Source organism: Neoarius graeffei, chromosome 23 (genome assembly GCF_027579695.1).
Source record: "Neoarius graeffei isolate fNeoGra1 chromosome 23, fNeoGra1.pri, whole genome shotgun sequence".
In the NCBI taxonomy this organism is placed as follows: Eukaryota; Metazoa; Chordata; class Actinopteri; order Siluriformes; family Ariidae; genus Neoarius; species Neoarius graeffei.
Window position 1 is genome coordinate 22,329,571 of NC_083591.1, and position 21,254 is coordinate 22,350,824.

The window sequence follows — 21,254 nt, forward strand, 5'->3', positions numbered from 1 at the left end:
TGTTTTATTTGTTCCAATAAATATCTGAAGTCCCCAATCTCTCAAAGAATTCAAAAAGGTGCATATAAGTTATGTAATATGGTAAGTGATCAATAATAATTTGGAATATACCATAATCTAGCTGTTTGGTAATTTGTTATTAAGCACCAGGATTAATGGTATGATTCACTTTGAATGATTCACTGATTCGATTCACTTGAGTGATTCACTTGAGTGATTCACTTCAGACGATTCAAATGAGACTGATTCATTTTAATTATTAACCTTCAAATTTAATGAGACTGATTTAATGAGATCACTTAATAATTACCAAATGCACCTACACCCTTGAACTTTTTCACATTTTTCCACCTTACAACCACGAACTTAAAAGATTTTTATTGAGATTTTATGTGATAGACCAACACAGAGTAGCACATAAGTGTGAAGTGAAACGAAAATGATAAATGGTCTTCAAAATTTTAAACAAATAAAAATCTGAAAAATGTGGTGTGCATTAGTATTCAGCCCCCTGTACTCTGATACCTATAAATACAATCCAGTGCAATCAATTGCCTTCAGAAGTCATCTAATTAGTTAATAGAGTCCTACTGTTTACTCTCAGCATAAATACACTTATTCTGTGAAGGCCTCAGTGGTTTGTTAGAGAACACTGAAGAACAAACAGCATCATGAAGACCAAAGAATTCACCAGACAGGTCAGGGAGCCCCGGGACATAAAGCAGCCAGCCACTGCACCGTCAACAAACTCGAATGAGCAAGCGAGTGGGGACTGACAGCATCCATACATCCCAGTTTACCAAAACACTCTGTCTGAGGACCCTCCAGATCTATACCTTTACCTCATAAACACCATTAACAAAAGGCTTAACTAAACAGATACGTTTTCAGCCGAGACTTAAATGCTGTAACTGTGTCCGATTCCCGAACATTACTTGGAAGGCTGTTCCATAACTGTGGGGCTTTGTAAGAAAAGGCTCTGCCCCCTGATGTAGCCTTCACTATATGAGGTACCAGCAAATAGCCTGCACCTTTTGATCCAAGTAGGCATGGCAGGTCATAGAGGACCTGAATACTCAGGTACTGTGGTGCAAGACCATTTAGTGCTTTAAAGGTCAATCATAGTATTTTATAATCAATACGAAATTTGACTGGGAGCCAATGCAGTGTGGATAAGACCAGGGGCACAGATAGGATTTTTGAACTGGGGGGGACTGAGCTGTCAGCAAATGATTCGATGTATGCATGTACTGAAGCTTCAATATACATTAGAATGTGAGTTTTCTAACTGAATGAACATTGGTAGACAAAGGCCTACCTGGTCAACACTAGCCATACATGATCAAATTGTTATTTGTCTGGTATGTTAATCACGCTCCAAAACTAGATGTCTTCTGCAGGTTTTATTTAAACATTTGCTGATCACAGCAGGATGAAGAATCTCATCACAGAAACTTTAACTGTAACTTCTAACAAAAAGGGAATGTCCAAAAATGAATAAAATAAAATTGAAATGATTCACACTCGTGCCTTCATGTAAATGATTAGAAACATAAAATGCGTATGAAAACAGAAGTATAAACACTTGAACAACAGATTCACACAAAAATAAAAAGTTTTTTTTTTCAATAAACAAAATAGATAGAAAAAAAATTTCCCTCTGCAGCCAAACAAATTTACCGTCTAGAAGCAGACTCAATCAGACCCTCCAGGATTTCGCGATGTTGCGATTTGCAACTTCAACGCAAATTCAACCAATCCCCGCAAATTCAGGGCGGTGTTGCAATTATATCCAATCACCGCAACTTTCCCGCAAATTTGACCAATCGTTGGCGTCATCTTGAGGTGACGTCGACAAACTAGCGAGCAGTGTTGCCAGATTGGGCGGTTTACCTCCCAAATGGGAGGTTTTGAGTGCATTTTGGCAGGTTTTGAACATATTTTGTTCCGGAAAACGTCAGCAGTATCTGGCAACATTGTGTGCGCTTTACATTATTTTTTTACTTAATACAAGAAATTAATGGATGCCAACATTTTTGCCAAAATGGTATTTTATTTTCCATTGTTTAGGCAGCTTCAGCATCATACTGTGAGATTCTGTTCAAATTGCTTTTTTTTTCTTCTATGAAGCCTGAGCCATTTATTTTATTAGTTTATAATTATTGTTTAATTTAGTCTTCAGGAGAGACTGCCTGCACACAGTACTAGTATTAATAGGTTTTTTTTTTCTTACATGAAAGCTGAGGCATTTATATTATATTTTAAGGTAACTTCATGTTGTGCTGTGAGGTTCTACTTTACCTTTTGAACCAACAGGTGCATTTGGATCAGTAAAGCCTATTTTTCTGCATTTTTGTAGTCCTGGTAATCTTTTATATTGGTAAAGTTGTTTATAGGACCATTTCTCAGTGTCTTTGTTTTTTTAATCAATAGTTTTTCAGTAATAACTTAGTATTTAACATATCACTCAATTTTAATCACAGAAAGAGAAAATCACAGCAATTTCTCGCAACTTTCACTTCCTCCCGCAATGTAATCGCAACAAAAACCTAAAAGACACCGCAACTTTCATCGCAATTTTTTGGAAACCCCCCCCCGCAACATCAGACATTTTAGCCCGCAACAATCACAAAAAAGGCCCGCGGAATCCTGGGGGGACTGTCAATAGGTCCTAAAAACATCTCTCCGCCGCTTCCCAGTTTAAAAACTGGGACATCATGGAACATGGAATTAAAAAAAAAATGGACAGTTAATGAAATGAAACGAAAACCCCAACATTTATGCTGGTAGATGCTAGATTTCAATGCCTTTCCGACTTCAAACTTCCAACTTACGAGTACAACTGAACGCACCATTAGTCGTAGCAGAAACACCGTTGCTATCAAATGGATCAGCTGTGCAGTGTTATTAACCGAGAATTACATGGAAAATTGAACACCTTGCTTTCGCAACTCTGCAAGGATCTGCTCCAGCCTTTCCCCTTCTTGAATCGGTGTAATGTGTTTTGATCACTGACAAGGCTACTGCTGCTGCCATTTCAACTTTGTGCTGCAATGTAAGTTAGCCTAACTAACGGAACATTAATCCTCACTTTTTCTACCTATGTTTGGCGCCTTACATAGGGACGGTGGGTGGGGGGGGACAGATAGGGGTCACTATAAATCTGGGGGGGACATGTCCCCCCCGTCCCCAGTGCCATCTGCGCCCTTGACGCCAAGGACACGAGTGTTGTGCTAGCTCACACCTGGGCCTGTACTGGCCTTAAACTTGATCTGATCAGAGCCATTGTGAATCATGAATGCTGCATTATTCAGCATACCACTCCTTATTGTATGTTTTGATTCTTTCTGAATTGACCATTCATATGGAAAGTTTGGCTCAGTTGAGGCAAAACATGAGAGGTGTGGGATATACTGCCCAATAGAAAAATGTTGAAGTGGTATGACATGACACATTAACCAATGGAATTATTTGTATACACTGTTTTCCTTTGAGACAGTATAAAATGAGAACACTGTAATTCTGAGTGTCAGTTCACATGCAGACCGAACACGGCTTTCATTATTTGATTTAATAAAAGTCTAAACCTTTCTGCAACCTCAGGGACTTTGAATCATTTTTTGCTTGGAGAGTTAGAGTTTTTCCATGACAGTTACAGGAAAACATGTGTGGTTGATCATATATGCCAGGTCAGTCAAACAGCATCTTTCTTTGGCCACGTTTATTGATAAATTGTACCAGACTCTGTAAGGGTCTGAGATTTGGAACTCATTTTGTGCCAAAAGATTCAAATAAAATTCAGAAGCAAAATATTATTAAAATGTAAACAAATATTACAAATGCAAGTAATGAGAATCAAATTAAAATACAATTTTCAAAAAGATTACCTCTGTAATTACTCTTTTGCTTCTGCGATTTTTCCCTTAAACTAAACTTCAAACAGGAATGCAGCTATTGAAGAAAAAAATATATTCAACATTCAACAAAGCAATCTTGAGATATCATGCTAACGAGACTCTCAGTTGAACAGAGAAAGGGTGGGAGCAATTGCAAAAATCATAGATAACCTTTAGTTTCTAAGCACGACTGTGCAAGTAACATCTCTGAATAACAAACAGGAAGGAAGCTATTGAAGAAAGACTATGCCTGACTTTTTTTTTTTTATAACCTTAACCCTCCTTGGGTCAATTACAAAATCTAATCAGATTCTCTGGTGATAATTCTATATAAATATGTAAAAATGATGATTACAACTTGATTATCCATTTACAATGACCATCTGAATTAATTCACAAATTTATCAAATAATATTTTCTTCTTCCCTATAATGTGATTGCTTTCAACACTGTAACCACATTGGAAGAGGCAAAATAGCTGATATAATTAAAACAGTCCCTATAAATTAAATATGTGTTGCTATTCAAGCTTCTTTGTTTGTTTAAATCTCTAAAGGTGGCAAAAATGATCTTCACACAAGTAATCACATACACTAACTTCCTGAGAACAGAATTTAGCATGGAATTTAGTACAAATATGATCCTTATTAATTCATCCCCATGTTCTTTTAATAATCACTTATCATTCATTTAGTTAATGTTAGTCAGCTCAACCGATGAAGCTCTCATGGATGACAGCAGCAGCATGTTTCCTCTTCAATGAACTCACTCATACAAAATGTGTTGCTATGCCAGGCTAATTTGTTGGTTGAATGCTACCCAAACCTTAGATATTTTCACAGTTTCACCAACCTCGTGATTTTCTCTCATGTTTTCATTTGACAGTAGCTACTTAGGTGTAGTTGATATTGAGTGCTGTGAGGAAAATGATTTTACTGGTGCTACACTATGTTAAGATGGTAGAACAGTCTGGCAATAAAGTCACTCAAGGATAGTTGTAAGTTTAAAAGTGCTCATAAAAATTGTCAAATAATTTGAATTAAGTATCAAATAAAATCACTGCAACTCTAGGAAATATATACAATGTAATGCTACATTTGTGGTACATGCATCTTAATTCTTCTACAATATTTAAGTGTGAATGTTCATTATGGTGGTAGTCACAAGTTGCTCTTCCACTTTTCTGAATCTCCAACTGTAGGTATGCAGAAATGCAAACACAAAAAATGTGCATTGACAAAACTGAGAAACTAACCATAAATTAATTTGAGCAAATAAAAGTTCAATGATTATTCATTATTAATATAAAATTATATACACATGGATCTTACCCAAGCAGACTGATCCCTCCTTCTGTAGTTTTTTTAAGTGATGAACCAGGTTGATCTCTGCAGCTCTATGCAAGTGTATAGGGGTATCCTAATAAAGAAAATCAAAACATACAAAATATATAAGGAGCACTAATCCAAAGCAACATGATGAAACGACATCAATCAGCAGACACTACAACACCTTGTACACCAGTTTAACCAGGGCAGATGAACTGAAGGCATCCCCAGGGTTGTCTCTCAGCACGGAGAGGATCTGCTGCTCTCGGGCAGAACGATGGGTGATGTAGTCCTGGATCTTAGTGCATGCACTTAACACCACAGGACCATGACCTGATGGACAGAGACCACACAAGTCAAGTGGGGGTGGTGTCCAGGGTTTGTAGGGTTATGCCTGCCCCTTTTCCAGGAAAGTAAGTAATATCTGGTTCTCCATAACTGCCAGTTTTAATTTAAAGTCTGAAATGTTATAATATCTGATGTGACATGACATAAGTGAGCCATTTGCACAATTCATACAGAGCCAACTACTCAATGTTGTTGAGAGATGGCAAGTTTAAGTTATGTTTCAAAGCAGTCCACTGTTTGCTCATCATCACATTATATTTAGGCCTGTAGTGTTACATGTTAAATAATAATTACAATAATACATTTTGTTAAATGCCAAACTCTAAGGTGTAACCATAAAGTATGATGTAGTTTGATACAAGATTCCACTTTACATTCTCTTTGAATATTGGTTGCTGTAGATAGTATACTGTAGATAGTGTTTTAACATCTTGTCCATGTGCCGCTTTTTAAAATTTGAGTAACTGCCCCTCTAAAGGTTTCTGCATGGCCCTGCTGTGAACAGAGATTTACAGTGGTGCTTGAAAGTTTGTAAACCCTTTAGACTTTTCTATATTTCTGCATAAATATGACCTAACACATCAGATTTTCACAAAGTCTTAAAAGTAGATAAAGAGAATACAGTTAAACAAATGAGAAAAATATTATACTGTAATTGCTCATTTATTTATTGAGGAAAATGACCCAATATTACATATCTGAGTGGCAAAAGTATGTGAACCTATAGGATTAGCAGTTAATTTGAAGGTGAAATTAGTGTTAGGTGTTTTCAATCAATGGGATGACAATCAGGTGTGAGTGGGCACCCTGTTTTATTTAAAGAACAGGGATCAACCAAAGTCTGATCTTCACAACACAAGTTTTTGGAAGCGTATCATGGCACGATCAAAGGAGATTTCTGAAGACCTCAGAAAAAGCGTTGTTGATGCTCATAAGGCTGGAAAAGGTTACAAAAGCATCTCTAGAGAGTTTGGACTCCACCAGTCCACAGTCAGACAGACTGTGTACAAATGGAGGAAATTCAAGACCATTGTTTCCCTCCCTAGGAGTGGTCGACCGACAAAGATCACTAAGAGCAAGGCGTATAATAGTCGGCGAGGTCACAAAGTACCCCACGGTAACTTCTAAGCAACTGAAGGCCTCTCTCACATTGGCTAATGTTAATGTTCATGAGTCCACCATCAGAACACTGAACAACAAATGGTGTGCATGGCAGGGTTGCAAGGGGAAAGCCACTGCTCTCCAAAAAGAACATTGCTGCTCGTCTGCAGTTTGCTAAAGATCACGTGGACAAGCCAGAAAGCTACTGGAAAAATGTTTTGTGGACGGATGAGACCAAATAGAACTTTTTTAGTTTAAATGAGGCGTTGTTTGGAAAAAGGAAAACACTGCATTCCAGCATAAGAACCTTATCCCATCTGTGAAACATGGTGGTGGTAGTATCATGGTTTGGGCCTGTTTTGCTGTGGAAGGACCTGAAGCAAGCAGTTCATGTGAGGAAACCCACCAACATCCCAGAGTTGAAGCTGTTCTGTACAGAGGAATGGGCTAAAATTCCTCCAAGCTGGTGTGCAGGACTGATAAACAGTTACCAGAAACATTTAGTTGCAGTTATTGCTGCACGGGGGGGGGGGGTCACACCAGATACTGAAAGCACACCAGATACTGAAAGCAAATGTTCACATACTTTTGCCACTCACAGTTATGTAATATTGGATAATTTTCCTCAATAAATAAATGACCAAGTACAATATTTTTGCCTCATTTGTTTAACAGGGTTCTCTTTATCTACTTTTAGGACTTGTGTGAATATCTGATGTTGTTTCAGGTCATATTTATGCAGAAATATAGAAAATTCTGAAGGGTTTACAAACTTTCAAGCACCACTGTATGACAATGTCTTTTGCAATGTCTATTGCAAAAGCACTATACAAATAAAACTGAACTGAAGTTTTAGATGCAGAGTACAGAGCAGAGATAATCTATTTTTAGTTATAGCGATTAGAATGTAAAGACAGCGTAGTTCTTAATGCATTATACCAACTGTGTTAATGCTTCATCTTCACGATAGCTGGTAAAGCAAGCACACACACACCTGGGTAGATGATGTCTGCATTGATGTCCAGCAGTGTCTGCAATGAGAGCATGTAATCATATAGATCCTCAAACACAGCTGTCCCTTCCCCCAGAATGCAGTCTCCAGAGAACACCGCTCCCTCCTCCTCCAGATACAGAGCCATGTGGTCATCAGTGTGCCCTGGGGTGAACAAGACCCTGCACATATACACGAGTTAAACATGTAGCCATCTTGTACATAATAATCAGGTGATTATACAAGTGCAAACACACTCACTACCAGCATAGTGTACACTCTTTCACTTATGGGACATACTCACCGTAACGTGGCTCCCTCGGTCTTGATAATATCACCATTCTTAAGGTATGTGTATTTCCTCTTCTCATCTCCAATTAACTCTGGCTGCGGGGGAGAACGAGGGAGTTTACTCACCTGCAAATCTAACCACCACACACACACACACAATGAAGACTCATCAATGTGAACCACATTCATTTTTTTAATGTTTATGAAAATTATGAGCTGTATGCATTATTGTCAAGAACCCCACACATTCTAGCAAAGGGTTAAAAATTAAAAACTAGGTGCATCGTCTACTGCCTGTTTGTACAATTGAGTGTGTCAAAATGGGGCTTTACAAAAAAAAAAATCAAATGCAAATCTAGAGTGGTGCTTGAAAGTTTGTGAACCCTTTAGAATTTTCTATATTTCTGCATAAATGGGTCAATCCATGTGAAATCACCAGAGGCCTTGCCACTGACCATCTCAGATTTGCTTCATACTTTCTGGAAATATTGTCAGTGTGCACAATAAATACTGTACAAAATTTTAGGCTTGTACCTTCATTAGTTTCTGAGATATAGGGGCTTTAAAAAAGGGGCGTGGCCCCAATTTCACTGTTAAAACGTGCTCCAGAAAACGGACCTAACTTCCATAAGTCATTACTTTTAAACTATTCATGCAAGATACATGAAATTTTCAAGGGTTGTTCTTCAATGCCAGATGCCTTTAAATACTATAATAGAAAGTTCACAGTTCAATATTTGCCAAGTTATGGCTTGCTGAAAATAAAAAAATAAAAAAAGTCTTCTATCATGCTTTGGAGCAACTTTGACGCCCCATATCTCCACATTAAAGCACACCAGAGCTTTCAAATTTTCTTATTTATTACTCATATTCATGGCCATAACTACCATTGAGGACACCGAGGTCATGTCCTCTGTATTTTTTTCAGAAATTTCAAATTGGTCTACGAGCAGTGATCAATGTAAAACGCAGCGTCCACATCCACATGTCATCTGTATTTCCCCCCAATAAAATTCAGTCTAATGTCATCTGAAATCTCTCAGCCTCTATCGTTGCCACGTCTAACGCAGTGTTACGCGACGTAGCCTATACTAGTGTCGGCCAGGGAAGTTGGGTTTTGGATAAAGCAGGCAGGGTGTAGTCTAAACTCTATCACATATGCCTACCTAACCTAACGTAGGCTAATAGTCACATCGCATTATAGAGCTTTACCCGAGTGCAAAATGAAAAAATTGCAACAAACTAAATTAAGGTTTGGACAGCCAACAGTAGAGCAGGGAAATAGAAGGAGGGAAGGTGAGAAAATATTGTCAGTGCAGTGGCAGACCGTTCAGCGGTGTCATGCCAACTTTCCAAGGGGAAACGTTTCATTGTCATTGCCTATTACATTTTAGTTAGCATTTCGAGAAACATTCAAAACTACGTTGTCACAGGCAGCCCTGCGCAGGGCTGACTAAACGGGCTTGTTCGACTTAGCTGGCTGGGAGTGGGTGGGAGTTAAGTCGAACAAGCCCGTTTAGTCAGCCCTGCGCAGGGATGCCTGCTCATCTATGAATTTACCCTGAACTAGCATAGCCTGCTACCATGTTTCCCCATCTACTGATGGCCTCATTGTGAGTGAAGTAGACGGTTATATGCCCCTATTCAGGACAGGATCTTCAAATGCAGATGTAGATAATCTTACCTTATCAATCATATCCATATCACGTCCTATTGAGATATGCTGCATGTCCAAAGCATTCAAAATGCTTCACAAAGAAAATAATAATGAAAAGTGTCCCCCCAATACTTTTTTTGCATGTCATCATTGATCAAGGGAAATCAATAGTATTTTATTTAACTTTTTTTGTCAATCAGTTTGAAAAGTGATTTATGTATCTGATGATTTTGAGATAAACGAGGATTTTCTTGGATTCTGTCCACTTCTTAAGCAGGATTCTGCATCCATCACACAAGCCATCATTGAACAGTTAGAGAAATGGGAGCTTCATGTCTCTTTTCTGCGGGGCCAAGGGTACAATGGTGCCAGCAACATGAGTGGAAGGGCTGAATGAGTTCAGAAAAAGATCAAAGAGCTTCAACCACGAGCCCTTTATACTCATTGTCGTAGCCATGCCTTGAATCTCGTCGTGGTCCACGGATGTACAGATGTCCCAATAGTGAGGAACACTATGACCTTAATTGAAAAGGTGGCTGTTTTCTTCTCAGCAGGCACCAACAGAGACTCAGATTGTTGGCACGCCTGCGTCTAAGACACACTATTTCGATTAACGAACGCATTGTCGAGAGGGGCAGGGGCCAATATGGACGTGAGCATTTTATACCCTATTTGGAATGTTTCGTGGCATATTACAGACCCTCCAGGATTTCGAGATGTTGCGATTTGCAACTTCAACGCAAATTCAGCCAATCCCCGCAAATTCAGGGCGGTGTTGCAATTATATCCGATCACCGCAACTTTCCCGCAAATTTGATCAATCGTTGGCGTCGTCTTGAGGTGACATCGACAAACTACCTTCCGCCTTACTTCCAGTGTTGCCAGATTGGGCGGTTTCCCGCCCAGTTGGAGGGTTTCAAGTGCATTTTGGCGGGTTTTGAACATATTTTGGGCTGGAAAACGTCAGCAGTATCTGGCAATACTGCTTACTTCCGTGTTTCCGTTCAAGAGAAGCAGCATGTGCGAGTCAGTGTTTATATAGGCTTAAATTCTGTTACTGATAGTGTGTTATGTTTACAGTGAAGGATTGTGTGCACTTTATTTTTTTTTACTTAATACAAGAAATTAATGGATGCCAACATTTTTGCCAAAATGGTATTTTATTTTCCATTGTTTAGGCAGCTTCAGCATCATACTGTGAGATTCTGTTCAAATTGTTTTTTCTTTTTCTTCTATGAAGCCTGAGCCATTTATTTTATTAGTTTATAATTACTGTTTAATTTAGTCTTCAGGAGGGACTGCCTGCACACAGTAGTATTAATAGCTTTTTTTCTTACATGAAAGCTGAGGCATTTCTATTATATTTTAAGGTAACTTCATGGTGTGCTGTGAGGTTCTACACACTTTAACTTTTGAACCAACAGGTGCATTTGGATCAGTAAAGCCTATTTTTCTGCATTTTTGTAGTCCTGGTAATCTTTTATATTGGTAAAGTTGTTTATAGGACCATTTCTCAGTGTCTTTATTTTTTAATCAATAGTTTTTCAGTAATAACTTAATATTTAACATATCACTCAATTTTAATCACAAAAAGAGAAAATCGCAACAATTTCTCGCAACTTTCACTTCCTCCCACAATGTAATCGCAACTAAAACCTAAAAAACACCGCAACTTTCATCGCAATTTTTTGGAACCCCCCCCGCAACATCAGACATTTTAGCCCACAACAATCACAAAAAAGGCCTGCGAAATCCTGGGGGGACTGGTATTACTTGACTTCATGGTCTCAATATCGAAAATCTTGCACAAATATGCAACTTCCAACATAATTATCTGGATATTCAACAGATTTCAGCATCGGATGAATTTGTTTTGACTGCCGCCATATTGAATATACGTCGGACCCGTTCATGTATTTACGCCGCCCCGTTTGTAGCGTCCCAAGCGAGTAAAACCTGATCCAAGTCTTTCGCTAGGTGGCGTCTAGGTATGTGTTCAAAAGAAATCAAACTTTGATTTATTAGGCTTTAAAAAAAAAAAAAAATTTTGCATCTATAATTCAAATGCATATTGCAAATGTATGACAATGTCTACCATAAAAACAATTATACCACTGGAAAGAGCTTGTCCTGATTAGCAAATGCACAAAATATGAAGTTGGTACCCTTAACCAAACTATAAATATTAAGGTATCAAGTACGGCATGTTTTATGATAGACGGAAATGCTGTTTTAAGGCACATTACAATACAATTATAAACCTACAGTGTAGGAAAAATAACAACCTTAAAATACTTTATTTGAAGAGCTTAAACAGTGTATTGATTTGCTTTTCCACATAAGATGGAAGTTTATACTGCCTGCCAGTTGATGTAAGTGACGCATCAATGATTTTCATGACATGTACCAGAGGGACCCAACAGTTATCCTCTCTCCTGGGCCAGCTGTAAGTTTGAGAGGGACCATGAGGATGCATAAATGTTACTTGTACATCTTGTTCCTCCTCTGATAATGCACAAATGTTGCCTATCCACCACTGTCTGTCATACAAACATACAACATATTTACCAGGAATTTTATCTGCCAGAGAGACTGCTGATTTAACAGGGGTTTTATGCATTACTTGTGGCCGATTCCCACTCATGTCCACAATGAAGCGAGGACCACCTGACACCCTGCTGACCTGCAGCTGGTTGGACATGATTGGAACAAATGAGTGGTTGTCTCTTGTTCCAGGAATAGTAGCTGACCTTGAAAATCTTGTCTCCAATGCTTTTCCACTCTCCATAACTTCCCCTGTACCAACCCAGATGAAATGGATGGTCTTGATATGCTTTTCTGCCCACAAAAACAGATCAGATGGGGTTAGTATGTGATCACTCATGACTGCCTGTAAGCTAGCTTGAGCTGCTGACCGCTTTACAGTGCCTCCAATACCATCACAGGATGATTTACCATGAGAAGTAAATATGTACTTCTAAGGGATAGTGATAAAAATCATAAATTTTGTGGTTTTTCAGTTTTTATTCATCTCTGGATGCATCCAAGTATGCCTTAAAATAGCATTTCCTTCTATCATAAAACATGCCATACTTGATACCTTAATATAGTTTGGTTTGGGGTACCAATTTCTTATTTTGTGCATTTCCTAAGCAAAAAAAGCTCTTTTCAGTGGGATAATTGTTTTTATGGTAGACCTTGTCATACATTTGTAATATGCATTTGAATTATAGGCGCAAAATATATTTTTTTGTTTTTAAAGCATAATAAATCAGAAAGTTTGATTTCTTTTGAACACATACCTAGCTGCCTAAAGAGTACTAGAACATGAGTAATAAATAAGAAAATTTGAAAGATCTGGTATGCTTTAATGTGGAGATATGGGGCATCAAAGTTGCTCCAAAGCACATTTTTTTATGATTTTCAGCAAGCCATAACTTGGCAAATATTGAACTCTGAATTTCTATTATAGTATTTAAAGGCATCTGGAATTGAAGAACAATCCTTGAAAATTTCATGTATTGTGCATGAATAGTTTAAAAGTAATGACTTATGGAAGTTAGGTCTGTTTTCTGTAGCACGCATTTCAACAGTGAAATTGGGGCCACACCCCTTTTTTAAAGCCCCTATATCTCAGAAACTAATGAAGGTATAAGCCTAAAATTTTTGTACACTATTTATTGGGCACACTGACAATATTTCCAGAAAGTATGAAGCAAATCTGAGATGGTCAGTGGCAAACATTTTTCTAAATCTGGTGATTTGGGGCGGAGTTACCCAAATATGACCTAAAACATCAGATTTTCACACAAGTCCTAAAAGTAGATAAAGAAAACCCAGTTAAACAAATGAGACAAAAATATTATACTTGGTCATTTATTTATTGAGGAAAACGATCCAATATTACATATCTGTGAGTGGCAAAAGTATGTGAACCTCTAGGATTAGCAGTCAATTTGAAGGTGAAATTAGTCAGGTGGTTTCAATCAATGGGATGGCAATCAGGTGAGTGGGCACCCCGTTTTATTTAGAAGAAACCTTTATTCATCACATGCACACTTCAAGCACAGTGAAATTCATCCTCTGCATTTAACCCATCTGAAGCAGTGAACACACGCGCGCACACACCCAGAGCAGTGGGCAGCCCAGAGCGCCCGGGGAGCAGTCAGGGGTTCAGTACCTTGCTCAAGGGCACCTCAGCCCAAGGCCACCCCACGTCAACCTAACTGCATGTCTTTGGACTGTGGGAGAAACCGGAGCACCCGGAGGAAACCCATGCAGACACGGGGAGAACATGCAAACTCCACACAGAAAGGCCCCCTGTCAGCCACTGGGCTTGAACCCAGAACCTTCTTGCTGTGAGGCGACCATGCTAACCACTACACCACCGTGCCACTGTGGTAGATCCCTATTTAAAGAACAGGGATCTACCAAAGTCTGATCTTCACAATACATGCTTGTGGAAGTGCATCATGACACAAACAAAGGAGATTTCTGAGGACCTCAGAAAAAGCGTTGTTGATGCTCATCAGGCTGGAAAAGGTTACAAAAGCATCTCTGAAGCGTTTGGACTTCACCAAACCAGTCCGACAGACTGTGTACAAATGGAGGAAATTCAAGACCATTGTTACCCTCCCCAGGAGTGGTCGACCAACAAAGATCACTCCAAGAGCAAGGTATGTAATAGTCGGCAAGGTAGCAAAGGACCCCAGGGTAACTTCTAAGCAACTGAAGGCCTCTCTCACATTGGCTAATGTTAACGTACATGAATCCACCAGCAGGAGAACACTGAACAACAATGGTGTGCATGGCAGGGTTGCAAGGAGAAAGCCACTGTTCTCCAAAAAGAACACTGCCGCTCATCTACAGTTTGCTAAAGATCACGTGGACAAGCTAGAAGGCTATTGGAAAAATGTTTTGTGGATGGATGAGACCAAATAGAACTTTTTGGTTTAAAATGATTAGCGTTATGTTTGGAGAAAGGAAAACACTGCATTCCAGCATTAGAACCTTATCCCATCTGTGAAACATGGTGGTGGTAGTATCATGGTTTTGGCCTGTTTTGCTGCATCTGGGCCAGGACAGCTTTCCATCATTGATGGAACAATGAATTCTGAATTATACCAGAAAATTCTAAAGGAAAATGTCAGGGCATCTGTCCAGGAACTGAATCTCAAGAGAAGGTGGGTCATTCAGCAAGACAACGACCCTAAGCACACAAGTTGTTCTACCAAAGAATGGTTAAAGAAGAATAAAGTTAATGTTTTGGAATGGCCAAGTCAAAGTCCTGACCTTAATCCAATTGAAATGTTGTGGAAGGACCTGAAGTGAGCAGTTCATGTGAGGAAACCCACCAACATCCCAGAGTTGAAGCTGTTCTGTACGGAGGAATGGGCTAAAATTCCTCCAAGCTGGTGTGCAGGACTGATCAACAGTTACCAGACACTTTTAGTTGCAGTTATTGCTACACAAGGGTGTCACACCAGATACTGAAACCAAAAGGTTCACATACTTTTGTCACTCACAGATATCTAATATTGGATCATTTTCCTCAATAAATCAGGCCTTTCAATTACATGAAACCTGCGACGGATAATGTCGTAGGCGCCCAAATTAAGATCAAGCGCCCAAAAAATATTCTACCAAAAGTAAAAAAAAAAAAAAAAAAAACCCGAAATGTTGATTAAATAAACTTGGCTGCATAAAATCTAATGTCTTGACTTTCTTCTTTAAAAACACCAAAATAAGCGAGAATTAGCATGTATTTCTCGTAACGGACATGAAATCCGCACCATTCCCATGTTGTTCCAGGTTTGTCGAACTAGCCGTAAACCTCGTGGAGAGCACAAATTCTCCATCAACGGCGATCGGCACAGCATGATTTCATGGAGGAGCGAGACTCGCGTACCAATGACCAGAGCAGGATTTCCACATTAGGTAACTCTTCTTTCTACTTTTATATTGTCTTATGGCAGTTGGCAAACAGCTTTTAGGTGCATTACCACCACCTTCTGGACTGGAGTGTGAACCAGAATGTTTACTACCCTATTGTGCCAAATTCTCCTTATAATTCCTGTATCATTTAAAAACCTAAAAATAGCCGCACTCTCTGACCTCAACTGCAATCTCTGTCTGATACCTTGTGTCATGTGATTTAAATCAGGTAAAAGATTGAATAAAAGAGAGAGCTATTCAGGGCACAACCGTGTGTATTTAAGATACAGCTTGCATCTTAAATACATGCAGTTATGTAAGGGGTCATCCATAATTTTCATCATTATCACGAGTCTACAAAGAGTAGACTTTTGAGCAACCCCCCTCCCTCCCCCCAAAAGTGTACATTAGCAGACCAAAAAAATGATAGATCTACGTGGAATGGAGCACTTGCATGTGACGTCACAGCCGATCCAGATTGTGACAGACGCCATCGTGTCGGTCAAACGCCATATTTCCGCCTTCTACTTCTGGTTCTACTTCTGCTTTTACTTCTACCTTTTCTTCTGGAAACCCTACTATATACAATTCTACTACAACGGCTACGGCTACAAGCTCTCCCTACCTGTGCACGTTTTTTATGTTTTTTGTGTGTATTTTTGCGTGTTGTTCGTCTGTACCGGACTTCAATATCCACTACAACTGTATGGACTTACTGGACATTGGTTTCCAGCAGAAAATGACGGTTTGTAGCGATTTCCATCGCATGCACAACATTCCGGATGAGATAGCGAGACCAGCGGGGTCTCCGTGGATTGTTATCGGAAGCAAAGCGAAGGAGGCGGCGCCGGGAGCGGAAGCAAAAGCGAGGCTGCAGAGCCGGCCTGTTGACTAGGCTCAGAAAACAGCTACTCAAACCTCCACTGCTAAGCCTTTACCTCTCCAACGCCAGATCCATGGTAAACAAAACGGACGATTTGGAATTACAGCTGGAATTACCTTATTCTATTCTATAATCGGCTGGTCAGTGCTATACTCGATACTTAAGTGACTTACCCGTCCAATGAGGATTCTTGTTTACAAGATGCCACATCTGAGTCGCTGACAAATCCTGAATTTCTGTAAAGATAACTGTCCAGAGATTTATAAGCATGCAGTGCTTCACCACTGAACAGCGAGGGAAAGTTAATGAGGTAATTATACACGTCTGGGTATTCCGCTGGCAGTTCAAAATCCGGTCGTGAAAACTCCGTCCGGTAAGCCATAAGGGTCACTAATCTGTAGATCGTTTATTTTAGACATATATCTAGTTATCTGTTCATTGGAAAAATGAGCCGTGTAGTCCGTCGGTTGAAATTGATCCATTCTGTACACGAGTGCAGCAGTATTCAGCTGTGTTTTTACCGACAAGATGGCGGCTGTGTACTTTCCGGTCACGTGACTGCAAGATCTCTATAGGAATTCAAAATAAAACCATGTCTTGTATTACTTTTTATTAAAATCGGATGACAGGACAATACAAAGATTCACAAGAGAAGAAAAGAAGACACAAGACGGGTCCAGAGTTTTCATAGAAAGCAGGCGATTCATTTTACAGTCCCCCCAGGATTCCGCGGGCCTTTTTTGTGATTGTTGCAGGCTAAAATGTCTGATGTTGCGGGGGGGTTTCCAAAAAATTGCGATGAAAGTTGCGGCGTTTTTTAGGTTTTTGTTGCGATTACATTGCGGGAGGAAGTGAAAGTTGTGAGGAATTGTTGCGATTTTCTTTTTGTGATTTAAAATTGAGTGATATGTTAAATATTAAGTTATTACTGAAAAACTATTGATTAAAAAAACAAAGACATTGAGAAATGGTCCTATAAACAACTTTACCAATGTAAAAGATTACCAGGACTACAAAAATGCAGAAAAATAGGCTTTACTTATCCAAATGCACCTGTTGGTTCAAAAGTTAAAGTGCATAGAACCTCACAGCACAACATGAAGTTACCTTAAAACATAATATAAATGCCTCAGCTTTCATGTAAGAAAAAAAAAAACTATTAATACTAGTACTGTGTGCAGGCAGTCTCTCCTGAAGACTAAATTAAACAATAATCATAAACTAATAAAATAAATGGCTCAGGCTTCATCGAAGAAAAAAAAAAAAACAATTTGAACAGAATCTCACAGTATGATGCTGAAGCTGCCTAAACAATGGAAAATAAAATACCATTTTGGTAAAAATGTTGGCATCCATTAATTTCTTGTATTAAGTAAAAAAAAATAAAGTGCATACAGTCCTTCACTGTAAACACAACACACTTTCAGTAACAGAATTTAAGCCTATATAAACACTGACTCGCACGTGCTGCTTCTCTTGAACGTATACATGGAAGTAAGGCGGAAGGTAGTTTGTCGACGTCACCTCAAGACGACGCCAACGATTGGTCAAATTTGTGGGAAAGTTTCGGTGATTGGATATAATTGCAACACCGCCCTGAGTTTGCGGGGATTGGTTGAATTTGCAAATCGCAACATCCTGGAGGGTCTGATTTTTGAAAATTAGAAACTGTCTTTTTAAGGGGAGCTGTTGCCTTTTGGCTTTGAAACGTTCGTTTTTTATTCTTTCCAAGCAGCCTGTCCTGCCCTAACTGCCTCCTCTCAGATGAATGCAGGAAACAATAAATGTTTAAAAACTGCTCATACTCGTTTGAAGGAGTCTTATGAATAGCGGTATTTCTGCTCTTCACAAATTTATAAATGCGGTCAAAATCTGGGTCAGCCATTGTTGTTGTATTGAAGAAAGAAAGCGTGTAGAGCTGGCAACACCAATGTGGCGTGAAATTTTTAACATGGCGGCCGCCGATTCGCACATTGGCGGATCATCATTTTTTCATTTTTAAAAAGTGCACGCCTGGTCATTAACCCCCTCCCCCCCACGTACAGTTTGTACGCTCGTGATAATGATGAAAGTTATGGATGACCCCTAAGAGTGGGTGGAATCAGTGACTTGGAGCTTGGTCCTCTTGTTGATGATAGTCTTAGACATTGGCCTTTCATTTAAACTAAGATCTTTTACCTGACAACATACTGTGAATTGCACTGCCAATTTTTGTGATGTGACTGAAAAACCTTTTGTGTCACAGGTCTGCTACAGGTATGTCTCTTTTGGCCCTTTTCCACTACCCTTTTTCAGCTCACTTCAGCTCGCTTCAGTTCACTTCAGCCCGACACGGCTCGCGTTTCGACTACCAAAAAACAGCACGACTCCGCTCGCTTCAGCCCTGCTTAGCCCCTAAAACTCGCACCGCTTTGGAGTGGGGCTGAAGCGAGCCAAACCGTGCCGAGTGAGGCTGGGGGCGTGAGCAGACACTCCCCTGTGCACTGATTGGTGAGGAGGAGTGTCCTCACATGCCCACACACGCCCCGCGAGCATGCTGGGATCTGTAAACACCGTAAACCCGGAAGAAGAAGAATTACGAATTACGAGAATTATGAAGCCTTATGCGCCTCGCCTCATCTATACGCTCTTGCCAGTATCTGTTGGCGTTGTCGGTGACAACAAGCCACAGAACCAAGACCAGCAACACTAACGACTCCATGTTTATTGTTTACTATTCAGGTCGTGAGACTACCGCTTAAAAGGTCACTGATGTCACTGTTTGCGCTGCTTAACGACATCACGTGACGTCCACCCACTTTCGCTAACTCCACCCAATGTGTCCACCCACTTCCAGCCAGCACGGTTCAGCGCGGTTGTAGTCGAAATACAACTCCAACAGCCCCGCTCAGCTCGACTCAGCACGGCACGGCTCAGCCCAACTCAGACGCGTTTGTAGTGGAAAAGCGGCATTTGATGGCAACAGTGCATAACTGGCTTTTTCATTCACAGGCTCCTTTCCTCCAGGCTCTCCTCAGGCCCCAACACATCTTTTACATACTAACTAACTGTATTCTATCTCATGATTTTTGTCATGTACATCAAGAGGGATTAATGCTGTAGACATTTTGCAATAAAGGCAAAATTAACATTCATAGATTTCTTCATTTATTCATAACTTTGGAGCTTAAAAAAAGCAACAGCAGGTTTAAAACACAGAGCACTGGGAAAACAGCACTTTGGGCATGCAGAAAAGCCCAAATTACCCTGTATCACGACAGAAAAAGCCCAAATTCAGAAATACAGGGTGTAGCCCAAATTATGTAATTGAAAGGCCTGTAAATAAATGACCAAGTATAATATTTTTGTCTAATTTAACTGGGTTCTCTTTATCTACTTTTAGGACTTGTGTGAAAATTTGATGTTTTAAGTCATATTTATGCAGAAATATTTAAAATTCTAAAGGGTTCACAAACTTTCAAGCACCACTGTACAGAACCTAAAGAAACTAGCTTTTGTTATGCACACAATATGAAAATGAAAGTGCACTTAGATTATAGAGACAGTAAGGTATATGTGATGCTATAAAATATCCATGTCTTAGATTACAATCTGAATACAAGATGATCTGTATGCACTGACCTGAGTGTATATTTGTAAGGATGTCAGCTATTCCTCCTGTGTGGTCATGGTGCCAGTGTGTGACAAGTATCTCCTGGATGGAGGACTTGCTCTGGCACAGAGCTTGCTTCAGATTAGAGATGTACTCAGGAACAGAAGGTTCCCCAGTGTCTATTAACACACGCCTGACATACCCCCATACAACAGATAGACAATCACACAGAACTAAATGCACAACGTATGGAGGGGAAAAAAAACCCAAACATTTTATAATGTCAAATTATATTGATTGACTGAAAAGTACTGTTCACTGATTTCAGTGTTAATAATGCCAATAACAAGATGACTGATTAATATATTGAGAAATTCATCCCTTGTGTATAAAGGTTCCATTCGTTACTAAGAACAGAATGGCTGAATATTTACCAATAATTTTGCATAGGTATAACTAGTCTAGTACCTTTTCCCAGTCCCCACCAAGTACGTGTTGGTTCCCTGTAGTGTCATCGGCCCGGGATTACAGCCCAGGACGCGCACAACTCTGCAGGAAAGCTGCTCGATGCGAGGAATCATAGCGGACATTTTCTCATGAAAAAGACCAATACAGTTTTTTTAAAGAACCCAGTTACTCGATTTTAAGTCTTATTTTACAAGACGCCGTCGAATTTTGCACGTACCCAATACCGTCCACACCTGACTTTGACTTGCACTTCAGACTTAAACCCTGTGACCAAAATCATTCGCTACTCCCTATCTTGGGAATTCTATATAGAGGACTATAGAGTGAGCTCGTCGGTAAATTGAAAATAATAATAATAATAATAATAATAATAATAATAATAATAATAATAATAATAATAATAAAAAATAACTTGTGTTGGAAATCGTTCACTACTCACTATATGGGGAATTACTTTTTGAGAACTATATAGCGAGGTCATTGATAAAACGAAAAAACGCTTTTGGACACTACTCCGTCGCGCCTTTATTTACGTCATTACTGTCGCACAATTATAACGTGTCGGATCAGTCGGCTGGTGGGTTTTCAAAATACTAAATACATGCATTTTTGTGATAAGTACATATTATGCATATGTATTGATTTCCCACATTAATAAATACAAAGTACTTTGTGTCTGCTGCATCTTTCAGTTATTTAAAATCAAGGCTCAATCCTTTCTTCTTTGTCGCTGACTTTTATTAAATTAAGTTGGAGGCTTTTAAT

The 21,254-nt window shown here is 39.4% G+C and overlaps 1 protein-coding gene across 1 annotated transcript; it reads right to left on the reverse strand.

The window, feature by feature from the left end:
* Nucleotides 1–1,388: 1,388 nt before the first annotated feature.
* Nucleotides 1,389–20,997, reverse strand: lactb2 (lactamase, beta 2). The gene is made up of 8 exons (XM_060905936.1): nucleotides 20,929–20,997; nucleotides 20,490–20,805; nucleotides 20,051–20,214; nucleotides 7,969–8,089; nucleotides 7,668–7,846; nucleotides 5,409–5,557; nucleotides 5,228–5,315; nucleotides 1,389–5,091 (listed from the first exon to the last, which is right to left on the reverse strand). Exons 2-8 carry the CDS (start codon nucleotides 20,609–20,611, stop codon nucleotides 5,057–5,059), a joined length of 858 nt encoding a protein of 285 aa, XP_060761919.1. The 5' UTR covers nucleotides 20,612–20,805; nucleotides 20,929–20,997; the 3' UTR covers nucleotides 1,389–5,056.
* Between the last annotated feature and the right edge of the window lie 257 nt (nucleotides 20,998–21,254).

What these genes read in the sequence shown, in the direction of transcription:
- lactb2 (XM_060905936.1), bottom strand. Translation starts at nt 20,611, where the DNA reads ATGTCCGCTATGATTCCTCGCATCGAGCAGCTTTCCTGCAGAGTTGTG. An exon ending in ACCGAGGGAGCCACGTTACG is followed by an intron (nt 7,847 to 7,968) that starts GTGAGTATGTCC and finishes GTATATGTGCAG; the next exon opens with GGTCTTGTTCACCCCAGGGC. An exon ending in TGGTTAAACTGGTGTACAAG is followed by an intron (nt 5,316 to 5,408) that starts GTGTTGTAGTGT and finishes TTTCTTTATTAG; the next exon opens with GATACCCCTATACACTTGCA.